Below are 25,620 nucleotides of genomic sequence, written 5' to 3'. Positions count from 1 at the left end.
GTGCTGACGTGGGCATGAGGATCTGTATGTGTTTTTCCCCAGGATCGCACGGAGCCGTTGTGGGTCCCTGAACGTCTGACAAGAAGAGTCTTGACATCAACCGACCAGCAACAAGAGATACCACAGCAACCCTGTGATGAGGATCTTCACTCTGCTACGTGCTCTGGTTCTGGTGCTGGTGCCGATGGCACAGACGACACCAATGCAGTGGTGGGCAGTGGCACGGGCTTGGCCAATGCCGATGCCGGTTCATGGTAGTTCTAGTGTCCTCCCCACTCTTTTCTCTACCTCATGTGAGATGTCTGCTCCCTGTGCCTCTCCTAGAGGGGACGTGGAGAGCATTTTTAATCAATCTCAGGTTAATCTCACAGGAGTTTTCTGTTTCAGCCTTGGAAACGCTAATTGCATTAGCCTTAAGACCAAAAATTTGACTAACTGGGAGGACCCATTGCGGTCCAATCAGGTCTCAGGGAGTATTATTAATGCCGTACTGAGCCAAGTAGTTTCAGGGAAGCAATCAGGTTCAGGGACCCCTGTAAATAGCTCTGCTTTAAACATAACTACCTTGGCTATGATCTCCAAGGTACTAATCCCAGTGCCTCCTTCTTCTAATAGTACTTACAATGCCACTCATTTCAAGGCCTCTCCTTACTGTACCCCTAATCTTGGTTTCCCCCCAACATTTACGCCTTGTCAGGATCATTCTTGGGAGAGACTTCAAGTTGCTAAGGGTTTCTCCTTTTCCCCCTCTCTTAAGAGGTATGTTTATAACTTTAACCATAGTGCCAACTCCTCTACAGGAGTAGGTTGGTCCTGGTTTCAATGGCTGATTTCCAATGAGAAGGGGGCTTCAGCTGATATTTCTGCATTGGCTCAATTGCTGGGAGTCAGAAGTTGGCTGGCTAATGTTTCTGGCACTGTTAGGGAGAGTGAACGGGGTAATAGACTTACATCTGTTTCGTTCAACTCTTTGCTATATAATGCCACATTGCCCCCTGCGATGGTCTGCGTCCATTCCCCATTCTTGCTCCTTTTGGCTAATGACACCTCGTCGGGGATGCTGGATTGTTCTAGTGTTACCTGTCTCTTATCTGAGTGTTGGAATGGTTCTTGGACTGTAGCAGTGGTTATGAAAATTCCAACCTTTGTCCCAATCCCAGTCACTGCGGACCCAGATAAATTCCCCATTGTTGAGCTACTTAGAGTCCGCAGGGATTTTGGAATTACGGCAGCTATAGTGACAGCTGTGGCAGTGTCTGCTGCTGCAGCGGTTACGGCCGGAGTGGCCATGGCCAGTCAAGTACAAACTGCTGCCACCATTAATCAAGTTGTTCAACAAACTTCTACCATACTTGAGTCCCAAAATTCAATTAATCAACATATTTTGTCAGGGATTTTAGCTGCCAACCAAAGAATAGATTTACTCCAAGCTCAGGTAGAAGAATTGGCCGACTTGGTGCTTTTGGGTTGTGTTGACCAACGTGCACATTTATGCATAACCTCTGTCAGATTTAATGATTCCAGGAATGCCTCCCGCATCATTGGCGAATATTTGGCCGGAAATTGGTCCATGGCAGCAGAAAACTTGATCCAGTCTCAACTAACTCAAATTGCTGTTTTGAATAGTACCCGTGTCGAACCAGTGACTTTGGGTCAATTCACCGATTGGATATCTTCTGCTTTTTCCTTCTTCAAAGAATGGGTGGGAGTAGGCATTTTTGGTGCAGTGTGTTGCTTCAGTGTTGTGCTTTGTTTGTGGCTTCTCTGTCACCTTAAAACTCGCCATGCACAAGAAAAGGCTATGATCATACAAGCTCTTGCAGCTTTAGAAAATGGCAACTCGCCTCAAGTCTGGCTTGCGCATCTTAAGCAGTAAACCTTTGTCATGGTCGTTACACCCCAAGTTATTATAACATTGCACTGGGATCGACATGACTTTCCTTGTTATTCTCTTAGTGTTGGAAAGCCCTTGCACTCTGCCGGTCTTACTGCCATTGCACGCAGATGGGTTTCCACACTAGTGCTTTTCTATCACCTTAAAGTCCGTGCCTTTCTTTCAGGGTGCTGTCAACTTGTTTGTCGTTATAAACAGCCACAGTTCAGCCTCAGCTATCCCCCTTCGTCCACCATCGTCACGATACAGGATGCGAGGCAAGGCACTGCACTTGAGTGATCCTTGACGAGGACCTCAAGGAGAGCATGTCCTATTGCATGCGGGTTAGACGCGTCCACGCCCCGCCCCACGAAAAAAGGCGTCGGCTGATATGGCCTCAGATCTGGGGAAGGGCCCTCCTTGGGACTGAGCCATACTATGCAGCCACTTCTGCACAGTGGGATAGGACCTCTACTCTCGCCTGTATTGTTTTAAGAAAACAGAAAGGGGGAACTGTGGTGAGCCGCTTCTGCCGTTTCTGCAGATTATGGTCGCCATTACAAGATGACGCTGGCTCCGCTGTGGTCTGTGACAAACAACTCCTTATCTAGGAAAGTTGGCACATGATTTTACATCACCCTGTGAGAAAGCTCCACGCGGCAGCTTTGCATTGGGGCTTGGGATGCTTTATTAAGGCTGGGAGGGGCATCCGAGAGAGAGAAGAAGAAATATCCAGGGCCTGAATAAACTGTTGAAAGAAGATTCTCGAGTTGCGTCTTCCTTGCGGGCAAGGGGTCGCGACAAGAAAGTGCCTTTATTATTTGGAAATACACACTTAGCTATTCAGTATTATAGATAATGGTACATATATAAATGTCATACATAGACATATGATAAACTATAGATATCTGAAGATACAGGTATACATATAGATATGCACACATACCATGTTTGAGATAAAGTAATTATATCTTCATCAAGGGGTAAAAACAGGAAAATAAATCTCATAAATAAGTTTTACTCAATAGAGTAATTAAAAATGCTAATTTAATTATTCTTTCCTAAAGTAATAAGCAAATGTAAAATTATTTCTAGAAACATGAGTGCAAGCTCTTTTTTTTCAATGCTAATTCATCATCTACCAATATATTCTTACTTACTAGCTAGCTTGATTGTCACATAACTTAGGATAACAAACAGTGGTCCCATTAAATATTTTATTTTTAAATTAAGGTCTCTTTAAGACTCTTTTCTATAGGCTCTCACACTTATTTTTTTTCTGAAGTAGAATGAATATGCTTCCAACATATGTCATATTTGAGTATTAAGTTAATATTTCTAAGATATATTACAATACTAATGTGCTCCAGATTATAAAATTTGAGTCAATTAATATCAAACAAGAATGTGTCAGCAAGTATAGTAGTTTAGTCACTCAATATGGGAATCACAGTAGGATTTTAATTGTATGAAGAACAACAATAGTCAGAAGTATAGTTCTAGATTGGCTATGTTAAAATAACTGAATAAAAACAAAAATTTTGTATGGGTTAAGATGAAAAATATGAGAATTAGAGTATAAGAAAAAGTGATGATGTTTACATTATTCAAATTTTTTAAAGTTAGGGAACATATTATTATATTTTTTATAAATACATATTATCAGCTCATTTATTTTTATATAGGTATAGACATACATATCTGAGTAACAAGCCCTTTATCAGAATTTACAAATATTTCCTCCTTGTCTATGGCGTATCTTATTATTTTTTTACAGTATCTTTGAGGAGTCATTTGTAACTTCAATAAAATTTAAATTATCAATTTTTCATTCACAGATCGTGCTTTTGATTTTGAATATAAAAACTCATCAACATACCCATGGTCATACAGATTTTCTCCTGTTTTCTTCTAGAAGACTTATACTTTTGTGTTTTATATTTAGCTCTTAAATTTATTTTGAATTATATTTTGTGAAAGACATAAAGCCTGTGTCTGGATTTTTTTTTTTTTTTTTTGCATAGAGATGTTCAAATGTTCCAGTACTACTTGTTGAACAGATAGTTCTTTTTCCAATAAATCATCTCTCCATTTGTCAAAAAAAATGCTAATCTAAAAAATAAAAAATATTTTATTAAAATGCATTAATATAGATGAAAATAGCAAATCTGTCATCTTAATTATATAGTTTAGACAGTAAATACTAAAATAGAAATTAATGTGATGAAAATAATAGTGTTGTGAAATATTTTAACCCAGCTATATTCCAAATTAATTAAAATGTTTATCTACTAAAAAGAGAAATTTTTTTAAATATAAAAATCATAGAATGACTTCAATTATTATTAAAAGCCTAAGCTTTTTATCTTAAAATTTAAGTAACTAGTTTCTGTGAATTTCACTAATTTAAAAAAAATAACTAAAATATTTATAGTTCATGCTAAAATCCTAGCTTTTTTTCTTTTTTAATTTTTGTTGTTGTTGTTGTTGTTGTTGTGTATGGACAGAATGCCTTCATTTTATTTGTTTATTTTTATGTGGTGCTGAGGATTGAACCCAGTGCCTCACACATACTAGGCAAGTGTTCTGCCACTGAGCTACAGCCCCAGCCCTAAAAAACTAGTTTTAATAATAAATATTTTCAAGACAACCTCACTGATTTAAATAAGACAATTCTACATAATAAATCTCTTCCTATTTGTATATCCTAATTATTCCATTTCTCTGAAGTACTCTGATAGTAGACTTTCATTGCAAAAGGAGAAAATACATAGTAATTTTACAAATAATAAATTAAAATTACTAATATAAACAAAAATTATATTTGATAACTTGATGATATGATAAAAATTAAGCAGATTTTGAAGAAAAGCAAAGTATATAGAGAAAAATTAGATAAGAATTTTTAAAATATAGTGAACTTTTCTAATGGAGACAGAAATTTGGCCAAAGATATATTTGTGTACTTTTTCTAATTGAAGGTAAACAAAGATTAATAAATTTAAAACATCTAATTGCCATTGCAAAAATGATTTTGTGACTTATTGAATAACATAATTATTGGTGTTATGGAAACATATCAGAGAGCATTAAAGAAGCCAGATAAAGTTAAATACTGAGATTAATATAGCAGAAGCCTGGAGAAAATTCAGCACTATGAACAGTTTTGTGGGGGGAAAAAAAAAGTGTTTTTCAAACACCACGTCATGTGATGACTTTCAACTTAATGGCACAACTTTTGTAACAGTTTGGCCTAGGCCAGTCCTTTTGCATCAAATTGTGGCTCAGACAGCACTTGATGATAGCAAGTCAATCCAAAAATATCCCCAACAATTTGTAAAAATTAGTAGATTACAGGGAAACTCCTAAAATGATTTGGTTAAATGATTTGTGCTAAAATGTTTATCACTCATTAAGCAGTTTATTAACATAAAAAGCACTATTTTATAATACTGATTTGTTTATTGACATGTTTGTAAATATCAATTCCTGATCAAGCTGTTAATATTTTGATGGTCACCACTTCAGTCAACCAATCACAATTGAATCAATAGTCAACACTCTTCCCTCAATAAACTTGTCCAGATGACATCTCTTCTCAGTTCCAGCCCTCAAAGAGGGGATAGTTTCCACGTTCTACAATCTCCTCTTCAGAATAAAAAGGAGTAGAAAGTCGTTATGTTTTAATGTTTTAGCTTGAATCCAAAATGTGTCATGGTTAGAATGAGGAAATCAAATAACATTCTGTGTTGATGATGAATGTGGGCACAATCCCAAATGCAATTCAGTAAAACTCTGCGAAAGTGCCAACTCTGGATAATCCACATAGAATATAATTGGCAAATATTTTCCATCTTCTCTTCATTCTTTTTCTGGGGGTAAAATCTTACAGGATTTATTTTTAGTGAGAAAAAAAAAAGCAAAACAAGGAAAAGAAAAACAAGGCTGACGATTCTGCACAACTTTTTTGGGAAACAAGGAGGTAGAGAAGGGCCCCCACAATTCCTGTAATTTTCAACCAAACTGCCTTGCTCAGGACAAAGGGATGGGGATGGAAAGCCAAGTAACTTGGAAATCGTCTGAATTCACACTTTGTGGTAAAGTTTTGTGTTCTGTCACAGCATCCAATCTTCATCTTAGATTTGGTTACAGTGAATAACAGCCACCAGATGGCAGAAAACTGCAGGTTTGCTTCTAGGGACCCAGAAATCCCAAGCGGTTCTGTATATCTGAAACCCCACCGTTCACTTCATAACAATAAGATTCTTTTAGGAAAGTAATAATTTTGGATCATTTTTATCATGTCATATTAAAGCAGCATTTTAAAACATTGGGAATTTGCATTTGTGAGTATCTGAATAACATAGTACATTATGACAAAATTGATTACAATCTCAGGACTATTTCTTGAAAAATCTACTAATACAGTTCACTGCACTAATACTATGAAAGGATAAAATACTATTAGATCATCTCAGTAGATACAGAAAAAAACACTCTATAAAATCAGAAAAATGAAAAGTCTACCATGAAGTGACTCAATATCATGATCATGACTATGCACAAAATTTTTAAAGTATGATTGATACTTGCTCTTGGCAAGGGTGTAAATCAAGTTGGAATATTATATGTTTCCAATGGGAATGATGTCATTTCAAACGCCATCTTCTAAACTTAAGAAACACTTTATGATTCAGTATATTCAATTTTATATTATATGTGAGTGTGTGTGTGTATATATATATATATATATATATATATAACTTTATCATTTTTACAAAGCATTTATTCTTGCATTCACATTTACCTTTTACTATAACCCTCCCTCCAAGTACCTGGGATTGCATTGGAAAAGGATGGTTGGTCATAAAGTTTCCCAGGATTTATTTACTTACTTGAAATCAACTCTTTTTTGCACTTCTTAATACTCAAGGCCGCACACACCCATGTACAATGTTAGGCATTTAGTTATTTTGTCTTGGGGCATTAATGCTATCATATCAGTGTTTTCTAAGAAAATATGTTTCCTTTGAGAACTCAGCCATCTGTTTTGCTTTTTATCTTTTTTATTTTCCTTTTTTTTCTTTCCTTCTGGCTGCTTCTTTTTGTCTTTAGTACTGTACATTTAACTCTGGTACCTTCCTAGATATATTTATTTACTGTGTGTTGTTTGGGAGCATTTCATCCACCTACACTCTTTCTTAGATTCTGTGATATCAGGTGGACCTACTGCAGACTCTCTCACACCATCACCAGTGTCCATGACCTTAATCCTGTGTCATTTCTCTATCTCTTTTTGCTGGGTTTTTGTAAAGATTCTAATTCTTTCCTCAGTTATACTTCACCTGTATTTCATTTTTCAACTAAAAGTTACACTGTAAAATTTTAATGTTGAGTCTTAAACTTTAATTTAGTTTCCAGACGTTCTATTTGTTTTCTAACCTGGTCGTATTTTATAATCTGTCTCTCTCTGTCTTTCTCTCTCTCTCTCTTATTCTCTCTCTCTCTCTCTCTCTCTCTCTCTCTCTCTCTCTCTCTCTCACACACACACACACACACCAGTGTTAATCTGTTTACAGGAAAGAAAAAATTTAATTGAATCAGAAAGAGATTATTAACAACCAAAAATATCCAGTGAAAATAAGACATAGTGTTTACTAAGGAGACATTCACCTGCTATTGCAAGAAACAGAAATAAATAAATACAACACTTTTAAAAAGCACAATAGAAAGAATGGAAGAGCATAGGGAAGCACAATTCTATTAAGTGTAATTTGACCTTTAGTATTTAAAGTAATGTTTTTCTATACGTGGACATATGGAGCATAAATATTTAAGTAGCTATAAAATTTTGATGACTTCATATTTCTCATCTATTAAATGATATTATAAAATTTTCTAGAAAAAATATTATTATGTGCTCACATCACTCATTAGTAAAAGAACAACTTAAAAGCATATTTTTTCAAGACTCAAAACACCTATTATTCATAAAAGATGAGTTATGATCATATGTTGAGTCTTCAAAGTTAAAAGGTGAAAATGTGGCTGTTAATTGGTAAACAAAGACACAAGTGATGGAATATGGGCTTTTATTTCTCAAAGACTGAGTCAATGAAAAAATATTATTTTCTCAGTAACAGCATACAGCAACATAAAAGGAACACAGAAAGAAAAAGAAAATACTAAAACTGACAAAAGTAAACAAAAATTATAGACTATAACAATGAATGAAAATAATATACTGTTCTCATTTAGAGGAGATAACAATGAATGTTAACAGATATATTATCCTTCTTTAGAGAAAATTCCCTTTCTGCCCAAAGAGGAAAAGCTCAATTTATAAGTCACAGTTATAAGATGTTACATTAAAAAACTAAAAATGAAACTGGGTGTGATGGTGCACTCCTATAATCCCAGGTACTTGTGAGGCTGAGGTAGGAGGATCACAAATTCTGAGGCCAGTCTGGGTAACTCAATATAAAAAAATAAAAAGGGCTGATGATGTAGCTCAGTGGTGGAACAACCCTGGGTTCAATACCCAGTACAAAAAAAAAAGTTGAAAATTAAAGCATAAGATAGATAATGGATAAATTCAATACATTTTCCTTTTCCTCTTGAGTTTTCTAAATTACATTTAATGATTGGTAAAGTTATATGGGCTGTCTTCTGTGGTTAAAATAATTAAGAAAACTGCATTATAAGTGGAATGATTTAAAGAGATTCAAACAAAGGATAAATTTCTATATTTGAACACAAGTGTATGATTTAGGCTTATAACACTCAAAGATGAAAGCAATGTAATCATTATTTTAATAGTAGCATACAAAAAAAGGAGCAGAGAACTAAGGTAGTAAGGGTAGAAGGTTGAAGAAAACAACATATCATTAGAATTAGTTAAACAAGATGAATGCCTTCCATTTAAGAATAAAATGTCTGTTGTGTGGAGTGGCAGAGGGCAGAAGAGTTGAGTTTGAAACAGGTACAGATATAAAATATCATATTAAAAATTAAATATCAAAGTTTTAATAAAATATACAATATAATATTTTAAATTATCATAAGTATCATATTGATATTCAATAAAGTCTAATGCACTTATAGTAACAAAGAAATGCATGTATAGTAATACAATACATAAGTAAATTATATATATTAAATAATATAGTGAAGCAAAGAATTATTATACCAAAGATGACCAAAAATCCACAAATATTACTTTAGCACATTCAGCTTGTGACACATCAAGAAAGCAAAACATTAATAAAGTTAGGGAGATTTTAATAAAATTCTAAATACATTTGAGATAATAACTCCTTTTACAATCCACAGAGAGGATAAAGTTTCATGAGCTACTGCCACATAATTTTTATCTGTGTGACTTTAAAGTAGGAAAGTTCTGTATTCTTGTCAGTCCTGGCCCTTTTTGTTACTGGCAATGTGAAATTCAGCACATGATTAAGTTTTTCTAAGAAATAATTAATAAACTTGTGAAATATTTAAATCACACACTTTATATATATATATATATAATGTTGCCTTTACTATAAGTATGATTTGAAGATTAAGGAAATATATATGCACTTCATACAGTACCTGGCATATATATAAAGTATTTTTAATTTATATCAATTCTTTCAGAAAGTGCTGATTAAAAAAAAAAGTCTTCAAAAACTGATCGTTTACCTAATAGGCTTTAAATCTGATATTTAATTTTAAAACCCTCAAGATAGAATTAAAGTTTATTAAACATATGCAAGATAAATATATAGTAATTTTTAATGTTTTCTGTGTCCTATGATTATTCATTAGAAAATAGAAACTAGTAATGCACTATTAATTTTTTAAGAAAATATGAGCTAATAAAGACATTTAATAGCAACAAATATTTAAAATCTGTAGAAAGATGTTTGCTAAAAATTTCACCTCTTAAATATAGAAACTCTATGACATTAATAAAACCTAGTAATATTAACTAAGAAATTTTTTAAAAAGATGTAGCTCTTTCAGTCACTAAATCCCATTCCAACAAATACATGATAGCAGCATAAAGATGACCATCCAGTTGAAACAGCCATAATCCAAAATATAAAAAATAACAAGTGCAGGTAAAGAGGTAGAGCAAGAGGAAACTCTTCTGCATTTTCAGTGAGAATGCAAATTAATATAGTCATCAAGGAAAATGCTGAGAATTTCCACATAAAACTAAAAATACATATAATACATATAATTCAGATGCTCTTCTGGGTATATATCTAAAAAAATGAAATCAGCATCTCAAAGAAATATCTGCACTCCCATGTTTACTGTAGCACTCTTAGAGTAGCCAAGATATGAAGACAACTGAGGTATCCATTAATAAGTACCAAAATATAGTTTGATAGCAGAAATAAAATATTCTAGTGTACTTCAGAGTAGGGTGACTCTAGTGCACAATGATGCCACATATATTTTATAATGATTCAGAAAGGAAGTGTTGAAAGCTTCCCAACCCAAAGAAATGACATTGTCTAAAAAGAGAAAAACGCTAATCCTGACTTGACCATTTACATATTATCATATTATCACACTGTACACTATAAATATATACTATTATTATGTGTCAATTTTAAATAAATATATAGGTATACATACTATATATAAATACATACACATTATATATATTATATACATATATTATATTATACATTTATATATATTATATACATGTATTGTACATTATATGCATATTATATATATACATATATATATATATATATAATACAAGCAAATCAATAACACAAGCAACTCAAACTAGGATCTAGTTTGTACAAATATAGACTATATGATCACAACAATAAATTTCATAAACTGAAAAAAGGACAATTAGGATATATTAGGAATTTTGTTATAAATTAGGCCCTATTTACTAAGAAGACCAGTAATTTCTTGATGCTGCTTTAGCCTGACAGTCCATCCTATTATGAATTGTTTTTGAAATGTATTTTCCTGAGATAACAATAAAATTTGAAAATATGATATCACTTCATTTTAATTAGCTGGAGTTAAGTGTCAAGTTGAACTAGAGTATTTAGGGAACTCATGAAGTCTTGGGAGTCCAAGCTTTCCTCTTCTACCTAAATCCAATCATTCATACCAATTAAGAAGAATTTTAAATCCTGCCACAATGGGATTGGTTAAAACCCACATTTAGAGGAAAAGAAATTTAAAAAACAAATTTTCTGTCCCGCCAGAACAGTGACATGCCACCCAGAGTATATTTTTAAAGCAAGTGACTTACTCCACCCATACACCTGACTCAATTAAGTGCCTTGGTTATTATTTAGTGTTCATACATCTTTAAAGAAAAAATAAATAAAAGCAGAAAAAATAGGGCAAAAATCTTTTCTTCTCTTTGTTTTAGAAAAACTAGCTAATGATGGGGGGGAAACTTGAGTTAGTGCCTCTATCTAGATCATGTAATTAAAAAAACTTTTTCTATTAATTAAAACATATATGAAAACTTTAATAATATTAAAAATTTTGATTTTGATGGGATAGGTATATGTAATAAATATTGCCAGGACAATAAGTAAAATTACATACAATGTTATAGTGCTCCATACCAAAATTATTTAAAATGTTACAAAGAAAATATAAACAGAATATCTATACCAAAAATGACAGAAAAAGGATCAAATTTATTATGCTTCAAGACTGGCCCTATACCTCCATTCAAGAACAACTATTGCTAGAATATACAATTGCAATTTTACACTATTCAATAGGCATTGTAATGTACATAATAAATTTGGATAATACTGGAGCCATACTGGTGTTGAGTTTAACCCCACCAAGCTTTGTAAGCTCCTGAGACCTCAATTTCCTCATTCAAAAATGGTAATAAATACAATCTATGGGTCAGGCACCGTGGCACACACCTGTAATCCCAGTTTCTCAGGGGTCTAAGGCAGGCGGATCAAAAGTTCAAAGCCATCCTCAGCAAAAATGAGGTGCTAAGCAACTCAGTGAGACCCTATCTCTAAATAAAATACAAAACAGGGTTGGGGATGTGGCTCAGTGGCCTAGTGACCCTGAATTCGATCCCTGGTACCCCAAATTTTAAAAATTAAAAAAAAAAATCTGTTGTCTTCATGTATCAGCTTTCATTATTATATGATGCAATAATTTATATTAGAGGAAAATAAAACCTTACATAATGTTATTGTCACAATTTCTATATGAAGAAAGACTTCCTGAATGATAGCTTTTTTAGAGACATGGTAACTCTCTGAATGAGAGTCCCCAGAATGTATTTTTGAATAAAGTCTGGATTTTTGAGAAATATTAACCCTTTAACTCAAAAATATTCTACATAATATCTTTCACTTTCCATTTATCATCAACACAATGTGCTTCATCTTGTAAAAAAAGATAAAGAATAACACACAGAGATTGACTATTATGTTAATGTTTATATAGTGACAACTCTAATATTTACTTCTTAAAATTAAAATGAAAATATATTAGCACATCATAAAATTAGAATGTAAAAGCTTTTATGTAATTGAGGTAAATAAAATAATGTCATGAACCTATATTATTAGAAATATTATTTTATCAAACTTAGAAAATGGCATTTGTTTCTATATAAAAATGCCTTTGACATATTGCCATTTTACAAAACCTAGAGTAACTAGAATCACTGGAAAACAACTTTTGTCCAATATACAATGGTTTCCCAAATATCACAGAGAAGACCATGTCCCACATAATATTCTTTTCATAGCATCTTTCACATCTCTGTTTCTCAGACTGTATATTAGAGGGTTTAGCATTGGTATTATGAGAGTGTAGAATACAGCTACAATCTTGTTTTGCTGTGGTGAGGAGATGGCCCCGGGCTGGGCGTACATGAAGAACACAGATCCATAGAATAAACTCACCACTGCAATATGGGAGCCACAGGTGGAGAAGGTCTTATGCCTTCCCTGGGTCGAGGGGATCTTGAGGACAGTGGAGAGGATGTACCCATAGGAAACCAGGATGACAGTGGTGGTGGTGATGATGATGACAGCAGAGAGCACGAACAGCACAATCTGATTCACAAAGGTGTCAACGCATGAGATCTTGATCAGGGCTGGGACATCACAGAAAAAGTGGTCCAGTCTGTTCTCTTGACAGAAACGCAAACTGAAAGTGAAACCTGTTTGTATCATGGAGTTGATGCATCCGCAGATGTAGGATCCACTTACCAACTGAACACAGACTTTCTGGGACATGTGCACAGGGTATAGGAGAGGGGAGCATATGGCGGAGAAGCGGTCAAATGCCATCACAGCCAGAAGGAAACCTTCAGTTGTGACAAACAAGGCAAAAAAGAAAAATTGGGCTGCGCAGCTATTGTATGAAATTTTCTTCTCATTGTTCAAGATGTTTGCTAAAGTTTTGGGAGCAATGACTGTGGAATAACAGACATCTAAATAGGACAGGTTTCTAAGAAAGAAATACATAGGCGTTTGAAGTCTGGAGTCCATCTTAATGACCGCTATCATGCTGACATTTCCCACCACGATGACCACATAGATCACCAAGAACACGAGAAATAAGAGGATCTGTAGCTCTGGAGGGGTTTTGAATCCCAACAGAATGAATTCAGTCACCTCGGAGGAGTTCCTACTCAGCTCATCCTTCAAAACTGAGATATGAACAGAACTGGAGGGATGTGAAATTGAAAGAAATGAGTGATCAAAAATGGTAACACATGGAAGAAAGTTGCTTTATCATATTGTTCCCAATATTTCATAAAACGCCAATGAACATAAAAATTATATTACTATTGAAAGTAGTCTTACTGAAGAGTTTACTTTGGTAAACCTTTCCAAATACACTGACCTGAAAATAATGGTGACATAAATCTTAGTTGTACAACACTGCTAAAAACTGTGGGTTTTACTTGTATTTCCAAAACACAAGAAAATCCTACTTTCGTTTTCTTTCCTCTTTCCCTTCCCCTCTTCTCTCTTTCCTTTCTTGTCTTTAACCTTTCTTCCTTCTTTACTCTTTTTGAATATAGGGATACAAGTGGAAAATTTTTAAAACTTGAGCAGACCTCTTTCTTTTTAGAAGAAAGTTAATTACAAATGCAATCTTTTGCACGTGGATGTAGAACACACAGGACAACCTAAGATTCCACAAATGAAAAGTACAAAAGGAAAAAAGGTATATTTAAACAAGCTTCCATTATATTTAGGATATTTACTACTATTACTATAAAATATCCTTAAAATACAGTGGAGGGATACAGAAGGAAAAATATTTTAATTCTAATTTTACAAATGCATAAACTGAGATATGAAAAACATATTTAAGTGACTTAGTGTTATACTAAGATTAAGCAGCATAGCAGTTTACTATTCAATAATCTATCATGAAGTGGAAAGGGAAACTGACAATAAATTCAATATGAAAATGTTTTTTGTAATTGTATAAACTTATAAGTATGCTTATATAAACCACGATTGTAATGAATAGGCTAAATAGTAAACTTATAAAATGTAACTTGTAATTTTTTACTGCATTATTGCTGTGGTTTCAGTAAAGTTGACATGATTTTAAGGTAGATTGGATTTTTCATCTAAATCCAGTAGTCTGCATTCTTGAAAATAAGTAAATGTTATCAATATGACCAATGAATTTTAGAAGAGAGAAGAAAAGTTAAAATTACCTCTGGCAGGGCATATTAACCACAGAACTGCATGTTTTCCCTAAATTCATAGCTCACATTAAGAAGATAGTGGTTTTGGTAGAAGTAATGAAAAAAATTAAGAAATGTAAAGCTTCCCTTCTCTATTCCTCATTTAAAGAAAGGGTAGGAACAATAAGCAAATTAAATATGACATATTTTCAAGAATGAAATACTATTTCTACCTTGAAATACTACATTTATGTGAAATTAAGTATATTCACAAACAAAAACATGAAAAGAAAGAAGCAAACCTTTGTTTAGTAGGAAGTTTTTCTGCAACAGATTGCATTTCTTCACTGTTCAGAACATGACTCAAACTTGCTAATATAAAAAAATACTAGCAAAAATCGTGGCTTATCTCTTATTATTGTGTTTAAGTTTACTGCACTTTGTCATTGATTAAACTAACAAATAAACATTAAAAGAATCCTGAGAGATATTCCCTCATGGGGAGGGAAAAACAGTAGTGGGCAATCCCTCCACAAAATAATCACTAGGGATTAAAGTTCTCTCTCCTCAGTAAGATATTTTGTTCCATAATGCAGAAAGAAGAAAAAAAGAGAGAAAAATTATTAACTAGCAAACTTATCAGACCTTTGGAAAGTTATAAGGGCTCTCTGGAGAACATGAGAATTAACCTCCTTACAGAATAAAATCATAAAGCAAGCACAATTGGATGAGAAATTTGATTCTTCTATTTTCAAAATTTATACCAAAGTATATTGAAACTTGATGGATTATAATCCTTACTTTTAGTGACTCATTTCATACATGTATTGTAAATCTATCATGCTGGTATTAAGGAAAACTAATAGAGAGCATAAATAACAGTCAACAGAAGCAGTGAAATAAAAAATGGGGAAAGTAACATAGCTAGAAAGAGCAGACAGTCTTACCACCAACTGTGATTCAAGACACACAAGCGTTATTGAAAAAGTCTAGAATCCTCATAATTGTGAGAATCACAGTAGGGTTTTCCCACCAAATGATAAAAAAAAAGAGAGAGAGAGAGAGAGAAAACACTCCAAAGGGCAGAGTCAAAGAGAAAGAAATACCCTAACGTCATACCTCCTCAACTGCATTTGTAGTGCAAAAGCAACCATAGCCAATAGGAAATGAACAAGTGCTCATGAAAATTGAAGGGAGATCAGCAGAGTAGAAGAAAGGTATCAGGGGAAGGGACCACAGGAGGAAAAGGGAAAATGCTAGGGAACCATGTTGATCAAGTCATATTGTTTGCATGTATACATATATAATAATAAATCCCACCATTATGTATAATTACTGTGCACCAATAAAGAATATGGAGTAAAAAATGAATAAGAAAATAGTTTGCTGCTACAGCAGAATACACAAAGATTATGCAAATAGCATTTTGGGGAAAAAATAAATCGACGTAAATTTTTTCAAGCCTTTCCACTATAAAATTGTGTGATTTCATAGAATTTTGATATTTTTGTTGTATTGGCTCCACACTAATAACAGAATAAGTTTAATTTGTCTCTTGTAGTAGACATGTTAAAACACTATAAAATATTTTGTAATAGCAGAATATTGCTTTACAACAATATACAATGAGAAGATGCAGATTATGAAAAATTTTATTACAAATACTGGGCTTTAGTGGAACAAACAGAGCAAGAAAGTAGATTATTTCTGTATAATTCAATAAAACATAAATAGATTATTTTTATTACTGGAAGATTCCTCAAATATTTACAGATCCAGTGTTTCTTAATTCTTATCATGTTCACTCATTCATATGATAACATGATATTGTACAAATTTTTTTGACGAGTGACTTTTTAAAAATTCTGCTGCAAAAGAAAAATGAATAATACAACTAGTTCATAGTAATGGCATCCTAAAACCATTCTGCATCTCCTATATATGAATCAATGACCAAAAAAATGTTACCATCTCAATTTGGAAACATTCAATACTCATTAGTTTTTAGAATTCTGTTTAATAAACTATTAAATTTTTGATACCACTACTTCTATTGTTTTTTAATGGTTACTGTAGGACTAAATATATACTTTCAGACTATTTGTGTTAGTAGTACATAATTTCATGTTGACAATAGAAACTTTACAACCTTATAGGTGCATTATTCATATTGCCACTGTCTTTAAGCTACAATTGCAATATGTATATATAGATAAATTATAAACTCCAAAGCACAATTTTACAGTTTGGTCATTAAACAATCATAAGCATTTCAAAAAATGAGAGAATCTTAAAAATTTATTCATATTTTTAAAAAATTTCAGTGCTTTTCAAAATATCCTTAGAGATCCTATTTTATTCTGATAACATTTGCTTTTAGCCAAAGTAAGAAAACCCATCAGCATTTCTTACAGCATAAATTTGGCATAATGCATTCTCTTAGCTTTTCTTTCCAGAAAAGTTCTTTATTTTGCCTTCAATTCTAAAGCGCACTTTTCCCAGATAGAGCATTTTTGTTTGATCTTCTTTCTACCCATGTTTAAAAGGTTGTTCCATGGTCTCCAGCCCTTCATATTTTCTGATGAGAAGTCCACAGTTATTAGAATTGTTGTTCTCTAATATCTATATTTAACATTTTCCTCTGGTATCATTCAAGAGTTTTCTTTTTTCTTTGACAGTTTGGCTATCAGAGTCTACTCAAGCAATATACCATTTTTTGTGCTTAAGAATTCCAGTTAAATGGTAACCAAATAACAAATTATTTGATAAATGATGTGATATAAAAATGTACATTCCAGATTTTGCTATATTTCAATAACTTTTTTTCTTCAGACATTTAGAAATACACAGTATAATGTTTAAATTTGGGGTATACACATTCAAATAAAATTTTTATATTATAAAAATGCATTTTCTATTTACCACATATGAACTATTTTCAGGTCCTTTCATTCCTTTATGTATATCCTAGTTCTAGGTTATATGCATTTCCTTCATTCTGAGGAACTTCCCTTAATGGTTCAGTCATGCTAGTCTAATGGTGACACATACATTTTGTTTTAGTTGTAGATGAATAAATATCTGTATTTTTAAAAAATATTTTTAGTTGTAGATGGACACAATATCTTTATTTATTTTTTATGTGGTGCTGAGGATCGAACCCAGTGCCTCACTCATGCTAGGCCAGCACTCAGTCATTGAGCTACAACCCCAGCCCCAACATTTTGCTATGTCTGCTTTCAAGATATTTTTTCTTTGTCATTTGGTTTCCACAGTTTATAATGTGTCAAAGAATAAGTTTCTGAGGATTATCCTGTTTGGTTTGGGTTGAATTTATTGAATATTTTGGCTTTTGGCTTTTACCAAATTTGTGGTGGACATTTTCAGTTGTCTGTTCATTGCCTTTTTCCATGAAAATTCTAATTTTCCAATTTTGCTGTATGTCAAGTAATTTGGGATTATGTCCTGAACATGTCTACAGGATTTTTAGACTATTGAGTGTTGCTTTCATCCTATAGAAGCTAGTGACATTTTTATTTTACTAGAAACTTAATCTGAGTTTAGACCATGTGTTATGAAAAGCCTTCTGAAGATAGTGGTCTCAATATATTTTCCATTTTCTGTGCATTATGACACTACTTAGGTGTATCCCACATAACCAGTGAACCTTCTAAGATCAGGGTGGCTGACTTTCTCTTCAGATTTTTCATACTTTTTTTCCTTATCATACCCATGCACGCACAGCTCAAAATGAAGGCCTGGAAATCATAAACAACTTCACTCTTTCACATACTTCTTCACTATCTCCCCAGTACTTTTCATTCCCTGGAGGTTCCCCTTTCCAGTCCTCCAGACATTAAAATGGAGTTTGAATTGTCTCAATGTGTTCCACATTTCCTGTGATTTTTGCCTTTTGTCCAGGATCAAACAGCATTGAATCCCCGATACTAGAGAAGCTGTTTTAGTGGATGAGGAAATAATTCTATCTTTTTGCTTATGTTTATTTAACCCAAGGATCATAACTATTAAGCTGTGTTCTTACATCATACTTCCAATGGTAGCCTCTTCTTGTTAATTAATGATGTAAGGAGTCATTAGACCAGTATCAGGCAAAAAAGTTCCTTCAACCTTTCTAATATAATAAGACTCAATTCACCTTAATAAATATTTCCTTGATTTAAGAAAATACATAAACTGCTTTATTTTCCCATATTAGCCAAATATTTTCCCATATTAACCAAGCATTTTAATTAAGAGAAGCTCTAGAGGAAATTCTATCAGAAAAAACATAATGTCAGAATAAGATTTTGCTGTGTTCATCCCTCTTAGGATGTAACAGATTGAAAAACTATGCATGCACAAAAATACCAACATAATAGTTAGGGAAACCAGGTCTCTCAGTTCATTTTGTGCTACCACAACAGACTACTACAGCCTGGATAACTTATAATAAACAGAAATTATTTGATTCACAATTCTGGAGGCTAAGTCCAATATCAAGGTGCCATCATCTGGTGAGAGCTCATTGACTGCATCATCCCATGGCAGAAGATAGAAGGGCAAGAGACAGAAAAGGGGGTTAAGCTGACTCTTTTATAATGCATTAATCCTGCTCATGAGGATGGAGTCCTCATGCCCTAATCATCATCCAAGGCCACTTCACACAGCCTTTTCTTTATTATTTTTAAGATTTGCTTTTTGTCATAAAATATGGTCTGTTTAAAAAGATGCCTGTATATCTAAGAAGAAAGTGAATTTTAGTTATTGATGGAAGAAATATTCTGTAGATATATGTTAGGTCCATTTGATTAGTAGCATTTTTTTAATATTTATTTTTAAGTTGTACACAATAACTTTATTTTGTTTATTTATTTTTACATGGTGCTGAGGATCAAACCCAGGGCCTCACACATGCTAAGTGAACACTCTACCGCTGAGCTACAACCCCAGCCCTGATTAATAGCATTTTTTAGTTCTGAAAACTCTTCATTTAATATGTCTAGATGACTTATGTATTGATGAGAGAGGTGTGTTGAAATCACCCATATTATTGTATCATCATCTATTTGATTCTTTATATTGAGTAGTTTGTTTTATGTGTACAGGTACATATATATCTGGACATAAATATTTATAATTATTATATTTGTTTGCTAGATAATTCCCTTGAACAAATAAAGTGACCTTCTTTGTCTCTTATGCTTAATTTTAGCTTAGTGCCTACTTTATCAGATATGAGAATAATCACTCCTACTTGTTTTGGTATATCTCTTTCTAGCCTTTCACCTTCAACCTGCAAATGTCTTTGCCTGTAAGGTGAGTCTCTTTTATGCAACATATCATTGGGCCTTATTTTTTAATCTAATCTGCCAATCTATGTTGTTTATTGGAGAGTTAAGACCATTATATTTAGTGTTATTAGAGATGATTTTTATTTCCTGTCATTTTCATATTTTTAATGCTTAGTTGAGACTTCATTCTCCTTTATTGACTATTCTTCTAGTGATATCCAACCATACACTAGTTATGATTGTGGTAAGCCATTCTTATAGACCGTGGCCGCCATTAGAAGATGGCGCCGGCTTCCACTGTGGCCTGTGATAAACAACTCCTTTTTGGAGAGTTGGCACGCAATCCCTTCCCACCCTATGAGAGAGATCCACGTGGCAGCTTGGGATTGGTATGCGGGAGGCTTTATTAGGCTGTGCTTGGGTGCTCGGCAGGGGGGTCACTAGAAGATGATACTTGAATCAAGGCCTGAATAAACTGATGAAAGAAGAATCCTGTGTCGTGTTTTCCCTGGCCGGCGAGGGGTCGCGACAGTTGGTGGCCCGAACGGGGAATTATATTCCTCGAACCCAGGATCCAGAACTTTCAGCAGTCAGGGTGGTGCACCGGTAAGTTCCCAGGTAAAGTGGGAATCCGCAAGCAAATAGCGGGGCGCTCTCTCTGTAAATAGAGAGAGAGCGGGAAAAAGGGACGCTCCCCTGTAAAAGGAAGAGAGCGGGGAATTCATAGAACGGAACGCTCCCCTGTAAAAGGAAGAGAGCGGGGATTTTTGTACTTTCACTTTCTTTATAGCTCTAAAAACATTACGGGCGCTACCTCTTCAAGCCCAATTTTGTTGGCCCTGGATGGGTTGTTACATTCAAAAGGACTTAAGATAAAGCAGAGTACTTTGCAGATGTTTTTAAGAGAAGCTGATATAGCGGCTCCTTGGTTTGCTTTTTCAGGGAGTCTTACGGTTCCCAGCTGGGACAAATTAGGGAAAGATCTAGATTTCGCTCGTGAGCAAGGCACCTTAGAGGGTGGTGTTATACCACTTTGGAAGTTAGTTAGAGGATGTATAACAGATGGTAAATGCCAGGAAGCTGTGAGTGAGGGTCAAGCTATTCTTGAGCAACTGCATGAGGAAAAATCTGAAGTATCATGTAGTGAAGTGGCAGAGAGTATTAAAAGTAACAGTAGTGAGAAGGCAAAAGAGCCTGAAGATAAAAATAGGAGAAGGCTCTACCCAGACTTGACCGAATTAAAAACGCCTGAGAACACAAGCGACTCAGAGACTTCTGAGGACCTTGATATATTGTTACAACAACTACATAAGATAAAAATGAAAAAGAAGAAAAAGGAGACACAGGGCACACAGGCCTACTGTAAGAAGGGGAAGGGAGTTAACATCGGTCAACAAAACTCTGAGGAGGAGGAGGTAGAATACCTAGAAGAAGATATGGTGCCGATTGCCCCACCTCCGTATGTGGGGGGGAGCCAAGGTTCCGGGAGATCTTTTCATGCACAAGTTTGGAGGACAGTTAATACAGATATGGGACTTGCATACCCTGTATTTCAGGACAATAACAGGGGAAGATATCATGAGCCTTTAGACTTTAAGATAATTAAAACCTTGGCAGAATCTGTCCGCACTTATGGCATAGATGCCGCTTTCACTCTCACTCAGGTGGAGGGACTTACTAGATTTTGCACGACTCCCTCAGATTGGGCTAGTCTAGTCCGTGCTTGTGTTTCCCCAGGGAAATATTAGGAGTCCAAAGTTGGCTGTTTAATGTTTCTGGCAGTACCCAAGACTCGGAGCGAGGTAGGAGGCTTAAAATTTCTGCAAATAATTCACAATTATCTAATGCTATATTACCCTCCGCAGCAGTCTGTCTCCAATCTCCGTTCCTGTTTCTTTTGGCTAATGATACATCACAGGGGATGCTTAATTGTTCTAATATTACCTGTTATTTGTCTGAGTGTTGGAATGGCTCCTGGACTACGGCAGTGGTTATGAAAATTCTAACTTTTGTCTCGATCCCGGTTACTGCAGATCCAGAATCTTTTCCTATTGTTGAACTGATTAGAGCCCGTAGAGATTTTGGAATTACGGCAGCTATAGTGACAGCTGTGGCAGTGTCTGCTGCTGCAGCAGTTACAGCTGGAGTAGCCATGGCCAGCCAAGTACAAACTGCTGCCACTATTAATCAGGTTATTCAACAAACATCCACCATACTTGAATCTCAAAGTAGAATTAATCAATATATTTTTTCTGGGATTCTGGCTGCTAATCAAAGGATAGATCTGCTTCAAGCTCAAGTTGAGGAATTGTCTGACCTAGTACATTTGGGTTGTATTGATCAACGTGCACATTTATGTATAACCTCTGTCAGATTTTATGATTCCAGAAATGCCTCCCGCATCATCGGAGAGTATCTATCCGGAACCTGGTCCATGGAAGCAGAAAACTTGATCCAGTCTCAACTAACTCAGATTGCTGTTTTGAATAGTACCCGTGTCGAACCAGTGACTTTGGGTCAATTCACCAGTTGGCTATCTTCTGCCTTTTCCTTTTTTAAGGAATGGGTGGGAGTGGGCATTTTTGGTGCTGTGTGTTGGTTCGGTGTTGTGCTTTGTTTGTGGCTTCTCTGTCGCCTTAAAACTCGCCATGCGCAAGAAAGGGCTATGATCGTACAAGCTCTTGCGGCCTTAGAAAATGGCATTTCTCCACAAATCTGGCTTGCACATCTTAAACAGTGATTTCTGGGCATGGCCATTGCACCCCAAGTTAGTTTCACATTGCACTGGGATTGGCATGTCCTCTTCCTTATTCTCTCCCAGTGCAGAATAGCCCTTGCACTCTGCAGGTCTTGTTACCATTGCACGCAGATGGGTTTCAGGATTGGTCTTTCTTCTCGGCTACAGACTCTTTACCTTCCTCTGGGGCTTAGGGATTGTGTTGCCAACTTAAATTTTGTCATTACTACCAGGGTACTTGTGTTATCCTACTTCTCACCGTCATCACGATGCAGGATGCGAGGCAAGGCACTGCACTTGAGTGATCCCTCAACGGACCTCAAGGAAAGCATGTCCTATTGCATGCGGGTTTGACGTCCACGCCCCGCCCTACAAAAAAAGGTGTCGGCTGATATGGGACCAGGTCTAGGGAAGGGCCCTCCTTAGGACTGAAACATACACTGCAGCCACTTCTGCACAGTGGGATAGGACCTCTACTTTCGCCTGCATTGTTATATAAAATAGAAGGGGGAACTGTGGTAAGCCATTCTTATAGACCGTGGCCGCCATTAGAAGATGGCGCCGGCTTCCACTGTGGCCTGTGATAAACAACTCCTTTTTTGGAGAGTTGGCACGCAATCCCTTCCCACCCTATGAGAGAGATCCACGTGGCAGCTTGGGATTGGTATGCGGGAGGCTTTATTAGGCTGTGCTTGGGCGCTCGGCGGGGGGTCACTAGAAGATGATACTTGAATCAAGGCCTGAATAAACTGCTGAAAGAAAAATCCTGTGTCGTGTTTTCCCTTGCCGGCGAGGGGTCGCGACATATGATGTTTATTATTAAATTCTTTAATTCTTCTGCATGAAACATTTTATTGAATGATTTTTAATGCTGGCTTAATGGTTATAAATTCTTTTAGTTTATGATTATTATGGAATTTTTAAAATTTCTTCTTCAGTTGTGAAGTATAGCTTTTCTGGTTATACAGCAACTGTATTTGCACCCATTACCTTGTTGGGTTTGGTATATATTATTTCAAGCCCTCCTGGCTTTTAGGATCTGGACTGAGTAATCAGTAAAAATTCTAAAGGCTTTCCTCTAAATGTGCTCTGCAATTTTCTATTGTAGCTTTTAGAATTCTATCCTTCTTAGGTACATTGGCCATTTTAATTATACTATGCCTTGAATGGATCTTTCTTGATCTTGCCTATTTGGATTTCTGTATACCTCTCATGTTTGTATTTCCATCTTGTTTCTGAGGTTTAGAAAATTTTCTGATATTATTTTATTAAGAAAGTTTTACATTCCTTTAGTTTTTATTTCAATGACTTAGTCTATGCCAATAATTATTACAGTTGGGCTATTAATGTCATTTCATTTTTCTTGAATATTTTGGTAATAGACTCTTAACATTTTTTCTTTATTGTTGACTTTATTTTTAAGACTATATACTTTGTCAGGGCCTTAAATCTTTCTTGTATGTGGTATAATTTATGATGATTCTTTCAACCAAATTTTTAAATTGGTTTATTGAGTCTTCCATTTCCAGAATTTTATTTGGTTCTTTGTCAAAATCTCTACCTCTTTTTGAAATGATCATTAATTTCTTATATTTTCTTATTAGTTTGTTTTCTACATCTTTTTTTAATTCACTGGACATTTTAACTATGAACTTTCTGTTTCTTTCTCCACCATTTCTTCTGAAGTGGTGTCAATGGGATCAGTTGTTAAAGTGTTGTGTGCTGTTTGGAGTGGTTTGTTCCTTTGCTTTTTCTTATTGTCTGTATCTGTCCTCATTTACTGTGATGATTATCTCTTCTTTTTTAAGGAGAGTGTTATTTAGTGAGCTTCTTTCTCTTAAGCACCTCAGGCTGGGTAAATAACCAAGTATTGAGGCTCCTGCTCAATTGTATCCTCTGGTGTTCCCATCATCAGCCCTTTAGAGCTGCTCTCCACTCTCCACACCATTGTTTAATCAACCAACCCCACTAATGAACTTTCGGGTCCATTCCAATTGGCCATTAAAAACAAAGTTCACTCCACCTTGACAGCTGCAATCCGCAGAGAGGCCTCCCCAGTGCCAAGGTGTCCTGGGTGAATGTAAAGTGCTAATCTGTTGCCTCTGAATATAATTGAAACAGAAAACAGGAAAATGGCAGCAAACCCTTCAGGACAAGATTTTCAAAACACAAATAGAGTTGCAATCTTGGCAGAACTGGACAAAGAGAAACAAAAATTACTTATGCAGAACCAATCTTCAACAAATCATCCTGGAGCTAGCCTTGCACTCTCCAGACCCGCTCTTAATAAGGACTTCCGGGATCATGCAGAACAGCAGCATATCGCAGCCCAGCAGAAGGCAGCTTTGCAGCATGCTCATGCACTTTTATCTGGATACTTCATAAATCAAGACTCTGCTTTTGAAAATTTTATTCTTCCTGTTTTACCTCGCCTTGACCCAGAATGAAAAAAAAAACATCTGTAATGAAAATTACTTTCTAATACCCAATGCCAAAGCTCCTCTCATTCAGTGCTGTACACACTGTGACATTCAGAATTTTGGCGAACTTACATATATTTTTGCTTTTTGAAAAGACAGGAATATGTAAGTAAAAGCAAAAAGAAGTGGAGTGGGGCTCTAGGATGATGAAAGCTTTAGAAGCTGGGTTACCTGAAAATTTGTTTATGCTGCTTAGTGACTTTATCTTTTTTGTAATGCCATTTGACTTTTAGCTCTCAATCGAAATTGGATAGTCATGTAAAATCAGCCCCTAACTACTGAATATGTTGTGTCCACAATAGCCTTATAAGAACCATTTATGGTATTTAACTTGAAAGAAATGAGGGTGCTTTTGAAAAATGTGAATGCATAGGATTAAATAAGTTAGGTTTATATTTGTAGTCCACAGGATTGATGTAGTATATAGCTTTCAAGTTTAGAGTCAACATTATCATCCAGAAGTACTGTTTGTAAATGTATAAATATTCTCTCATTATTTTAAAAGAAAACCCAAGATAAAACTAAATTACCAACCAGTCTTAAGCATCTTTCACAAACATATG

At 34.9% G+C, this 25,620-nt stretch overlaps 2 protein-coding genes across 2 annotated transcripts; one reads left to right on the top strand and one right to left on the bottom strand.

Moving 5' to 3' along the window:
- Positions 1-12,600: 12,600 nt before the first annotated feature.
- LOC124087395 (olfactory receptor 9S13-like) lies at positions 12,601-15,666 on the bottom strand. The gene is made up of 2 exons (XM_046436285.1): positions 15,662-15,666; positions 12,601-13,567 (listed from the first exon to the last, which is right to left on the bottom strand). The coding sequence occupies exons 1-2, from the start codon at positions 15,664-15,666 to the stop codon at positions 12,601-12,603; spliced, it is 972 nt and encodes a 323-aa protein (XP_046292241.1).
- A 9,002-nt stretch (positions 15,667-24,668) lies between these two features.
- Positions 24,669-25,024, top strand: LOC124086933 (SOSS complex subunit C-like). Its single transcript, XM_046435431.2, has one exon. The coding sequence runs from the start codon at positions 24,710-24,712 to the stop codon at positions 25,022-25,024; it is 315 nt and encodes a 104-aa protein (XP_046291387.1). The 5' UTR covers positions 24,669-24,709.
- The last annotated feature ends 596 nt before the right edge of the window (positions 25,025-25,620 follow it).

This window comes from Marmota monax, unplaced genomic scaffold (assembly GCF_021218885.2).
Source record: "Marmota monax isolate L192 unplaced genomic scaffold, Marmota_monax_Labrador192_F-V1.1 WCK01_AAM20220418_F8-fsc00012, whole genome shotgun sequence".
Classification (NCBI taxonomy): domain Eukaryota; kingdom Metazoa; phylum Chordata; class Mammalia; order Rodentia; family Sciuridae; genus Marmota; species Marmota monax.
The sequence above is the reverse complement of the archived record's forward strand: the minus strand, read 5'-3'. Positions and strand labels throughout refer to the sequence as shown.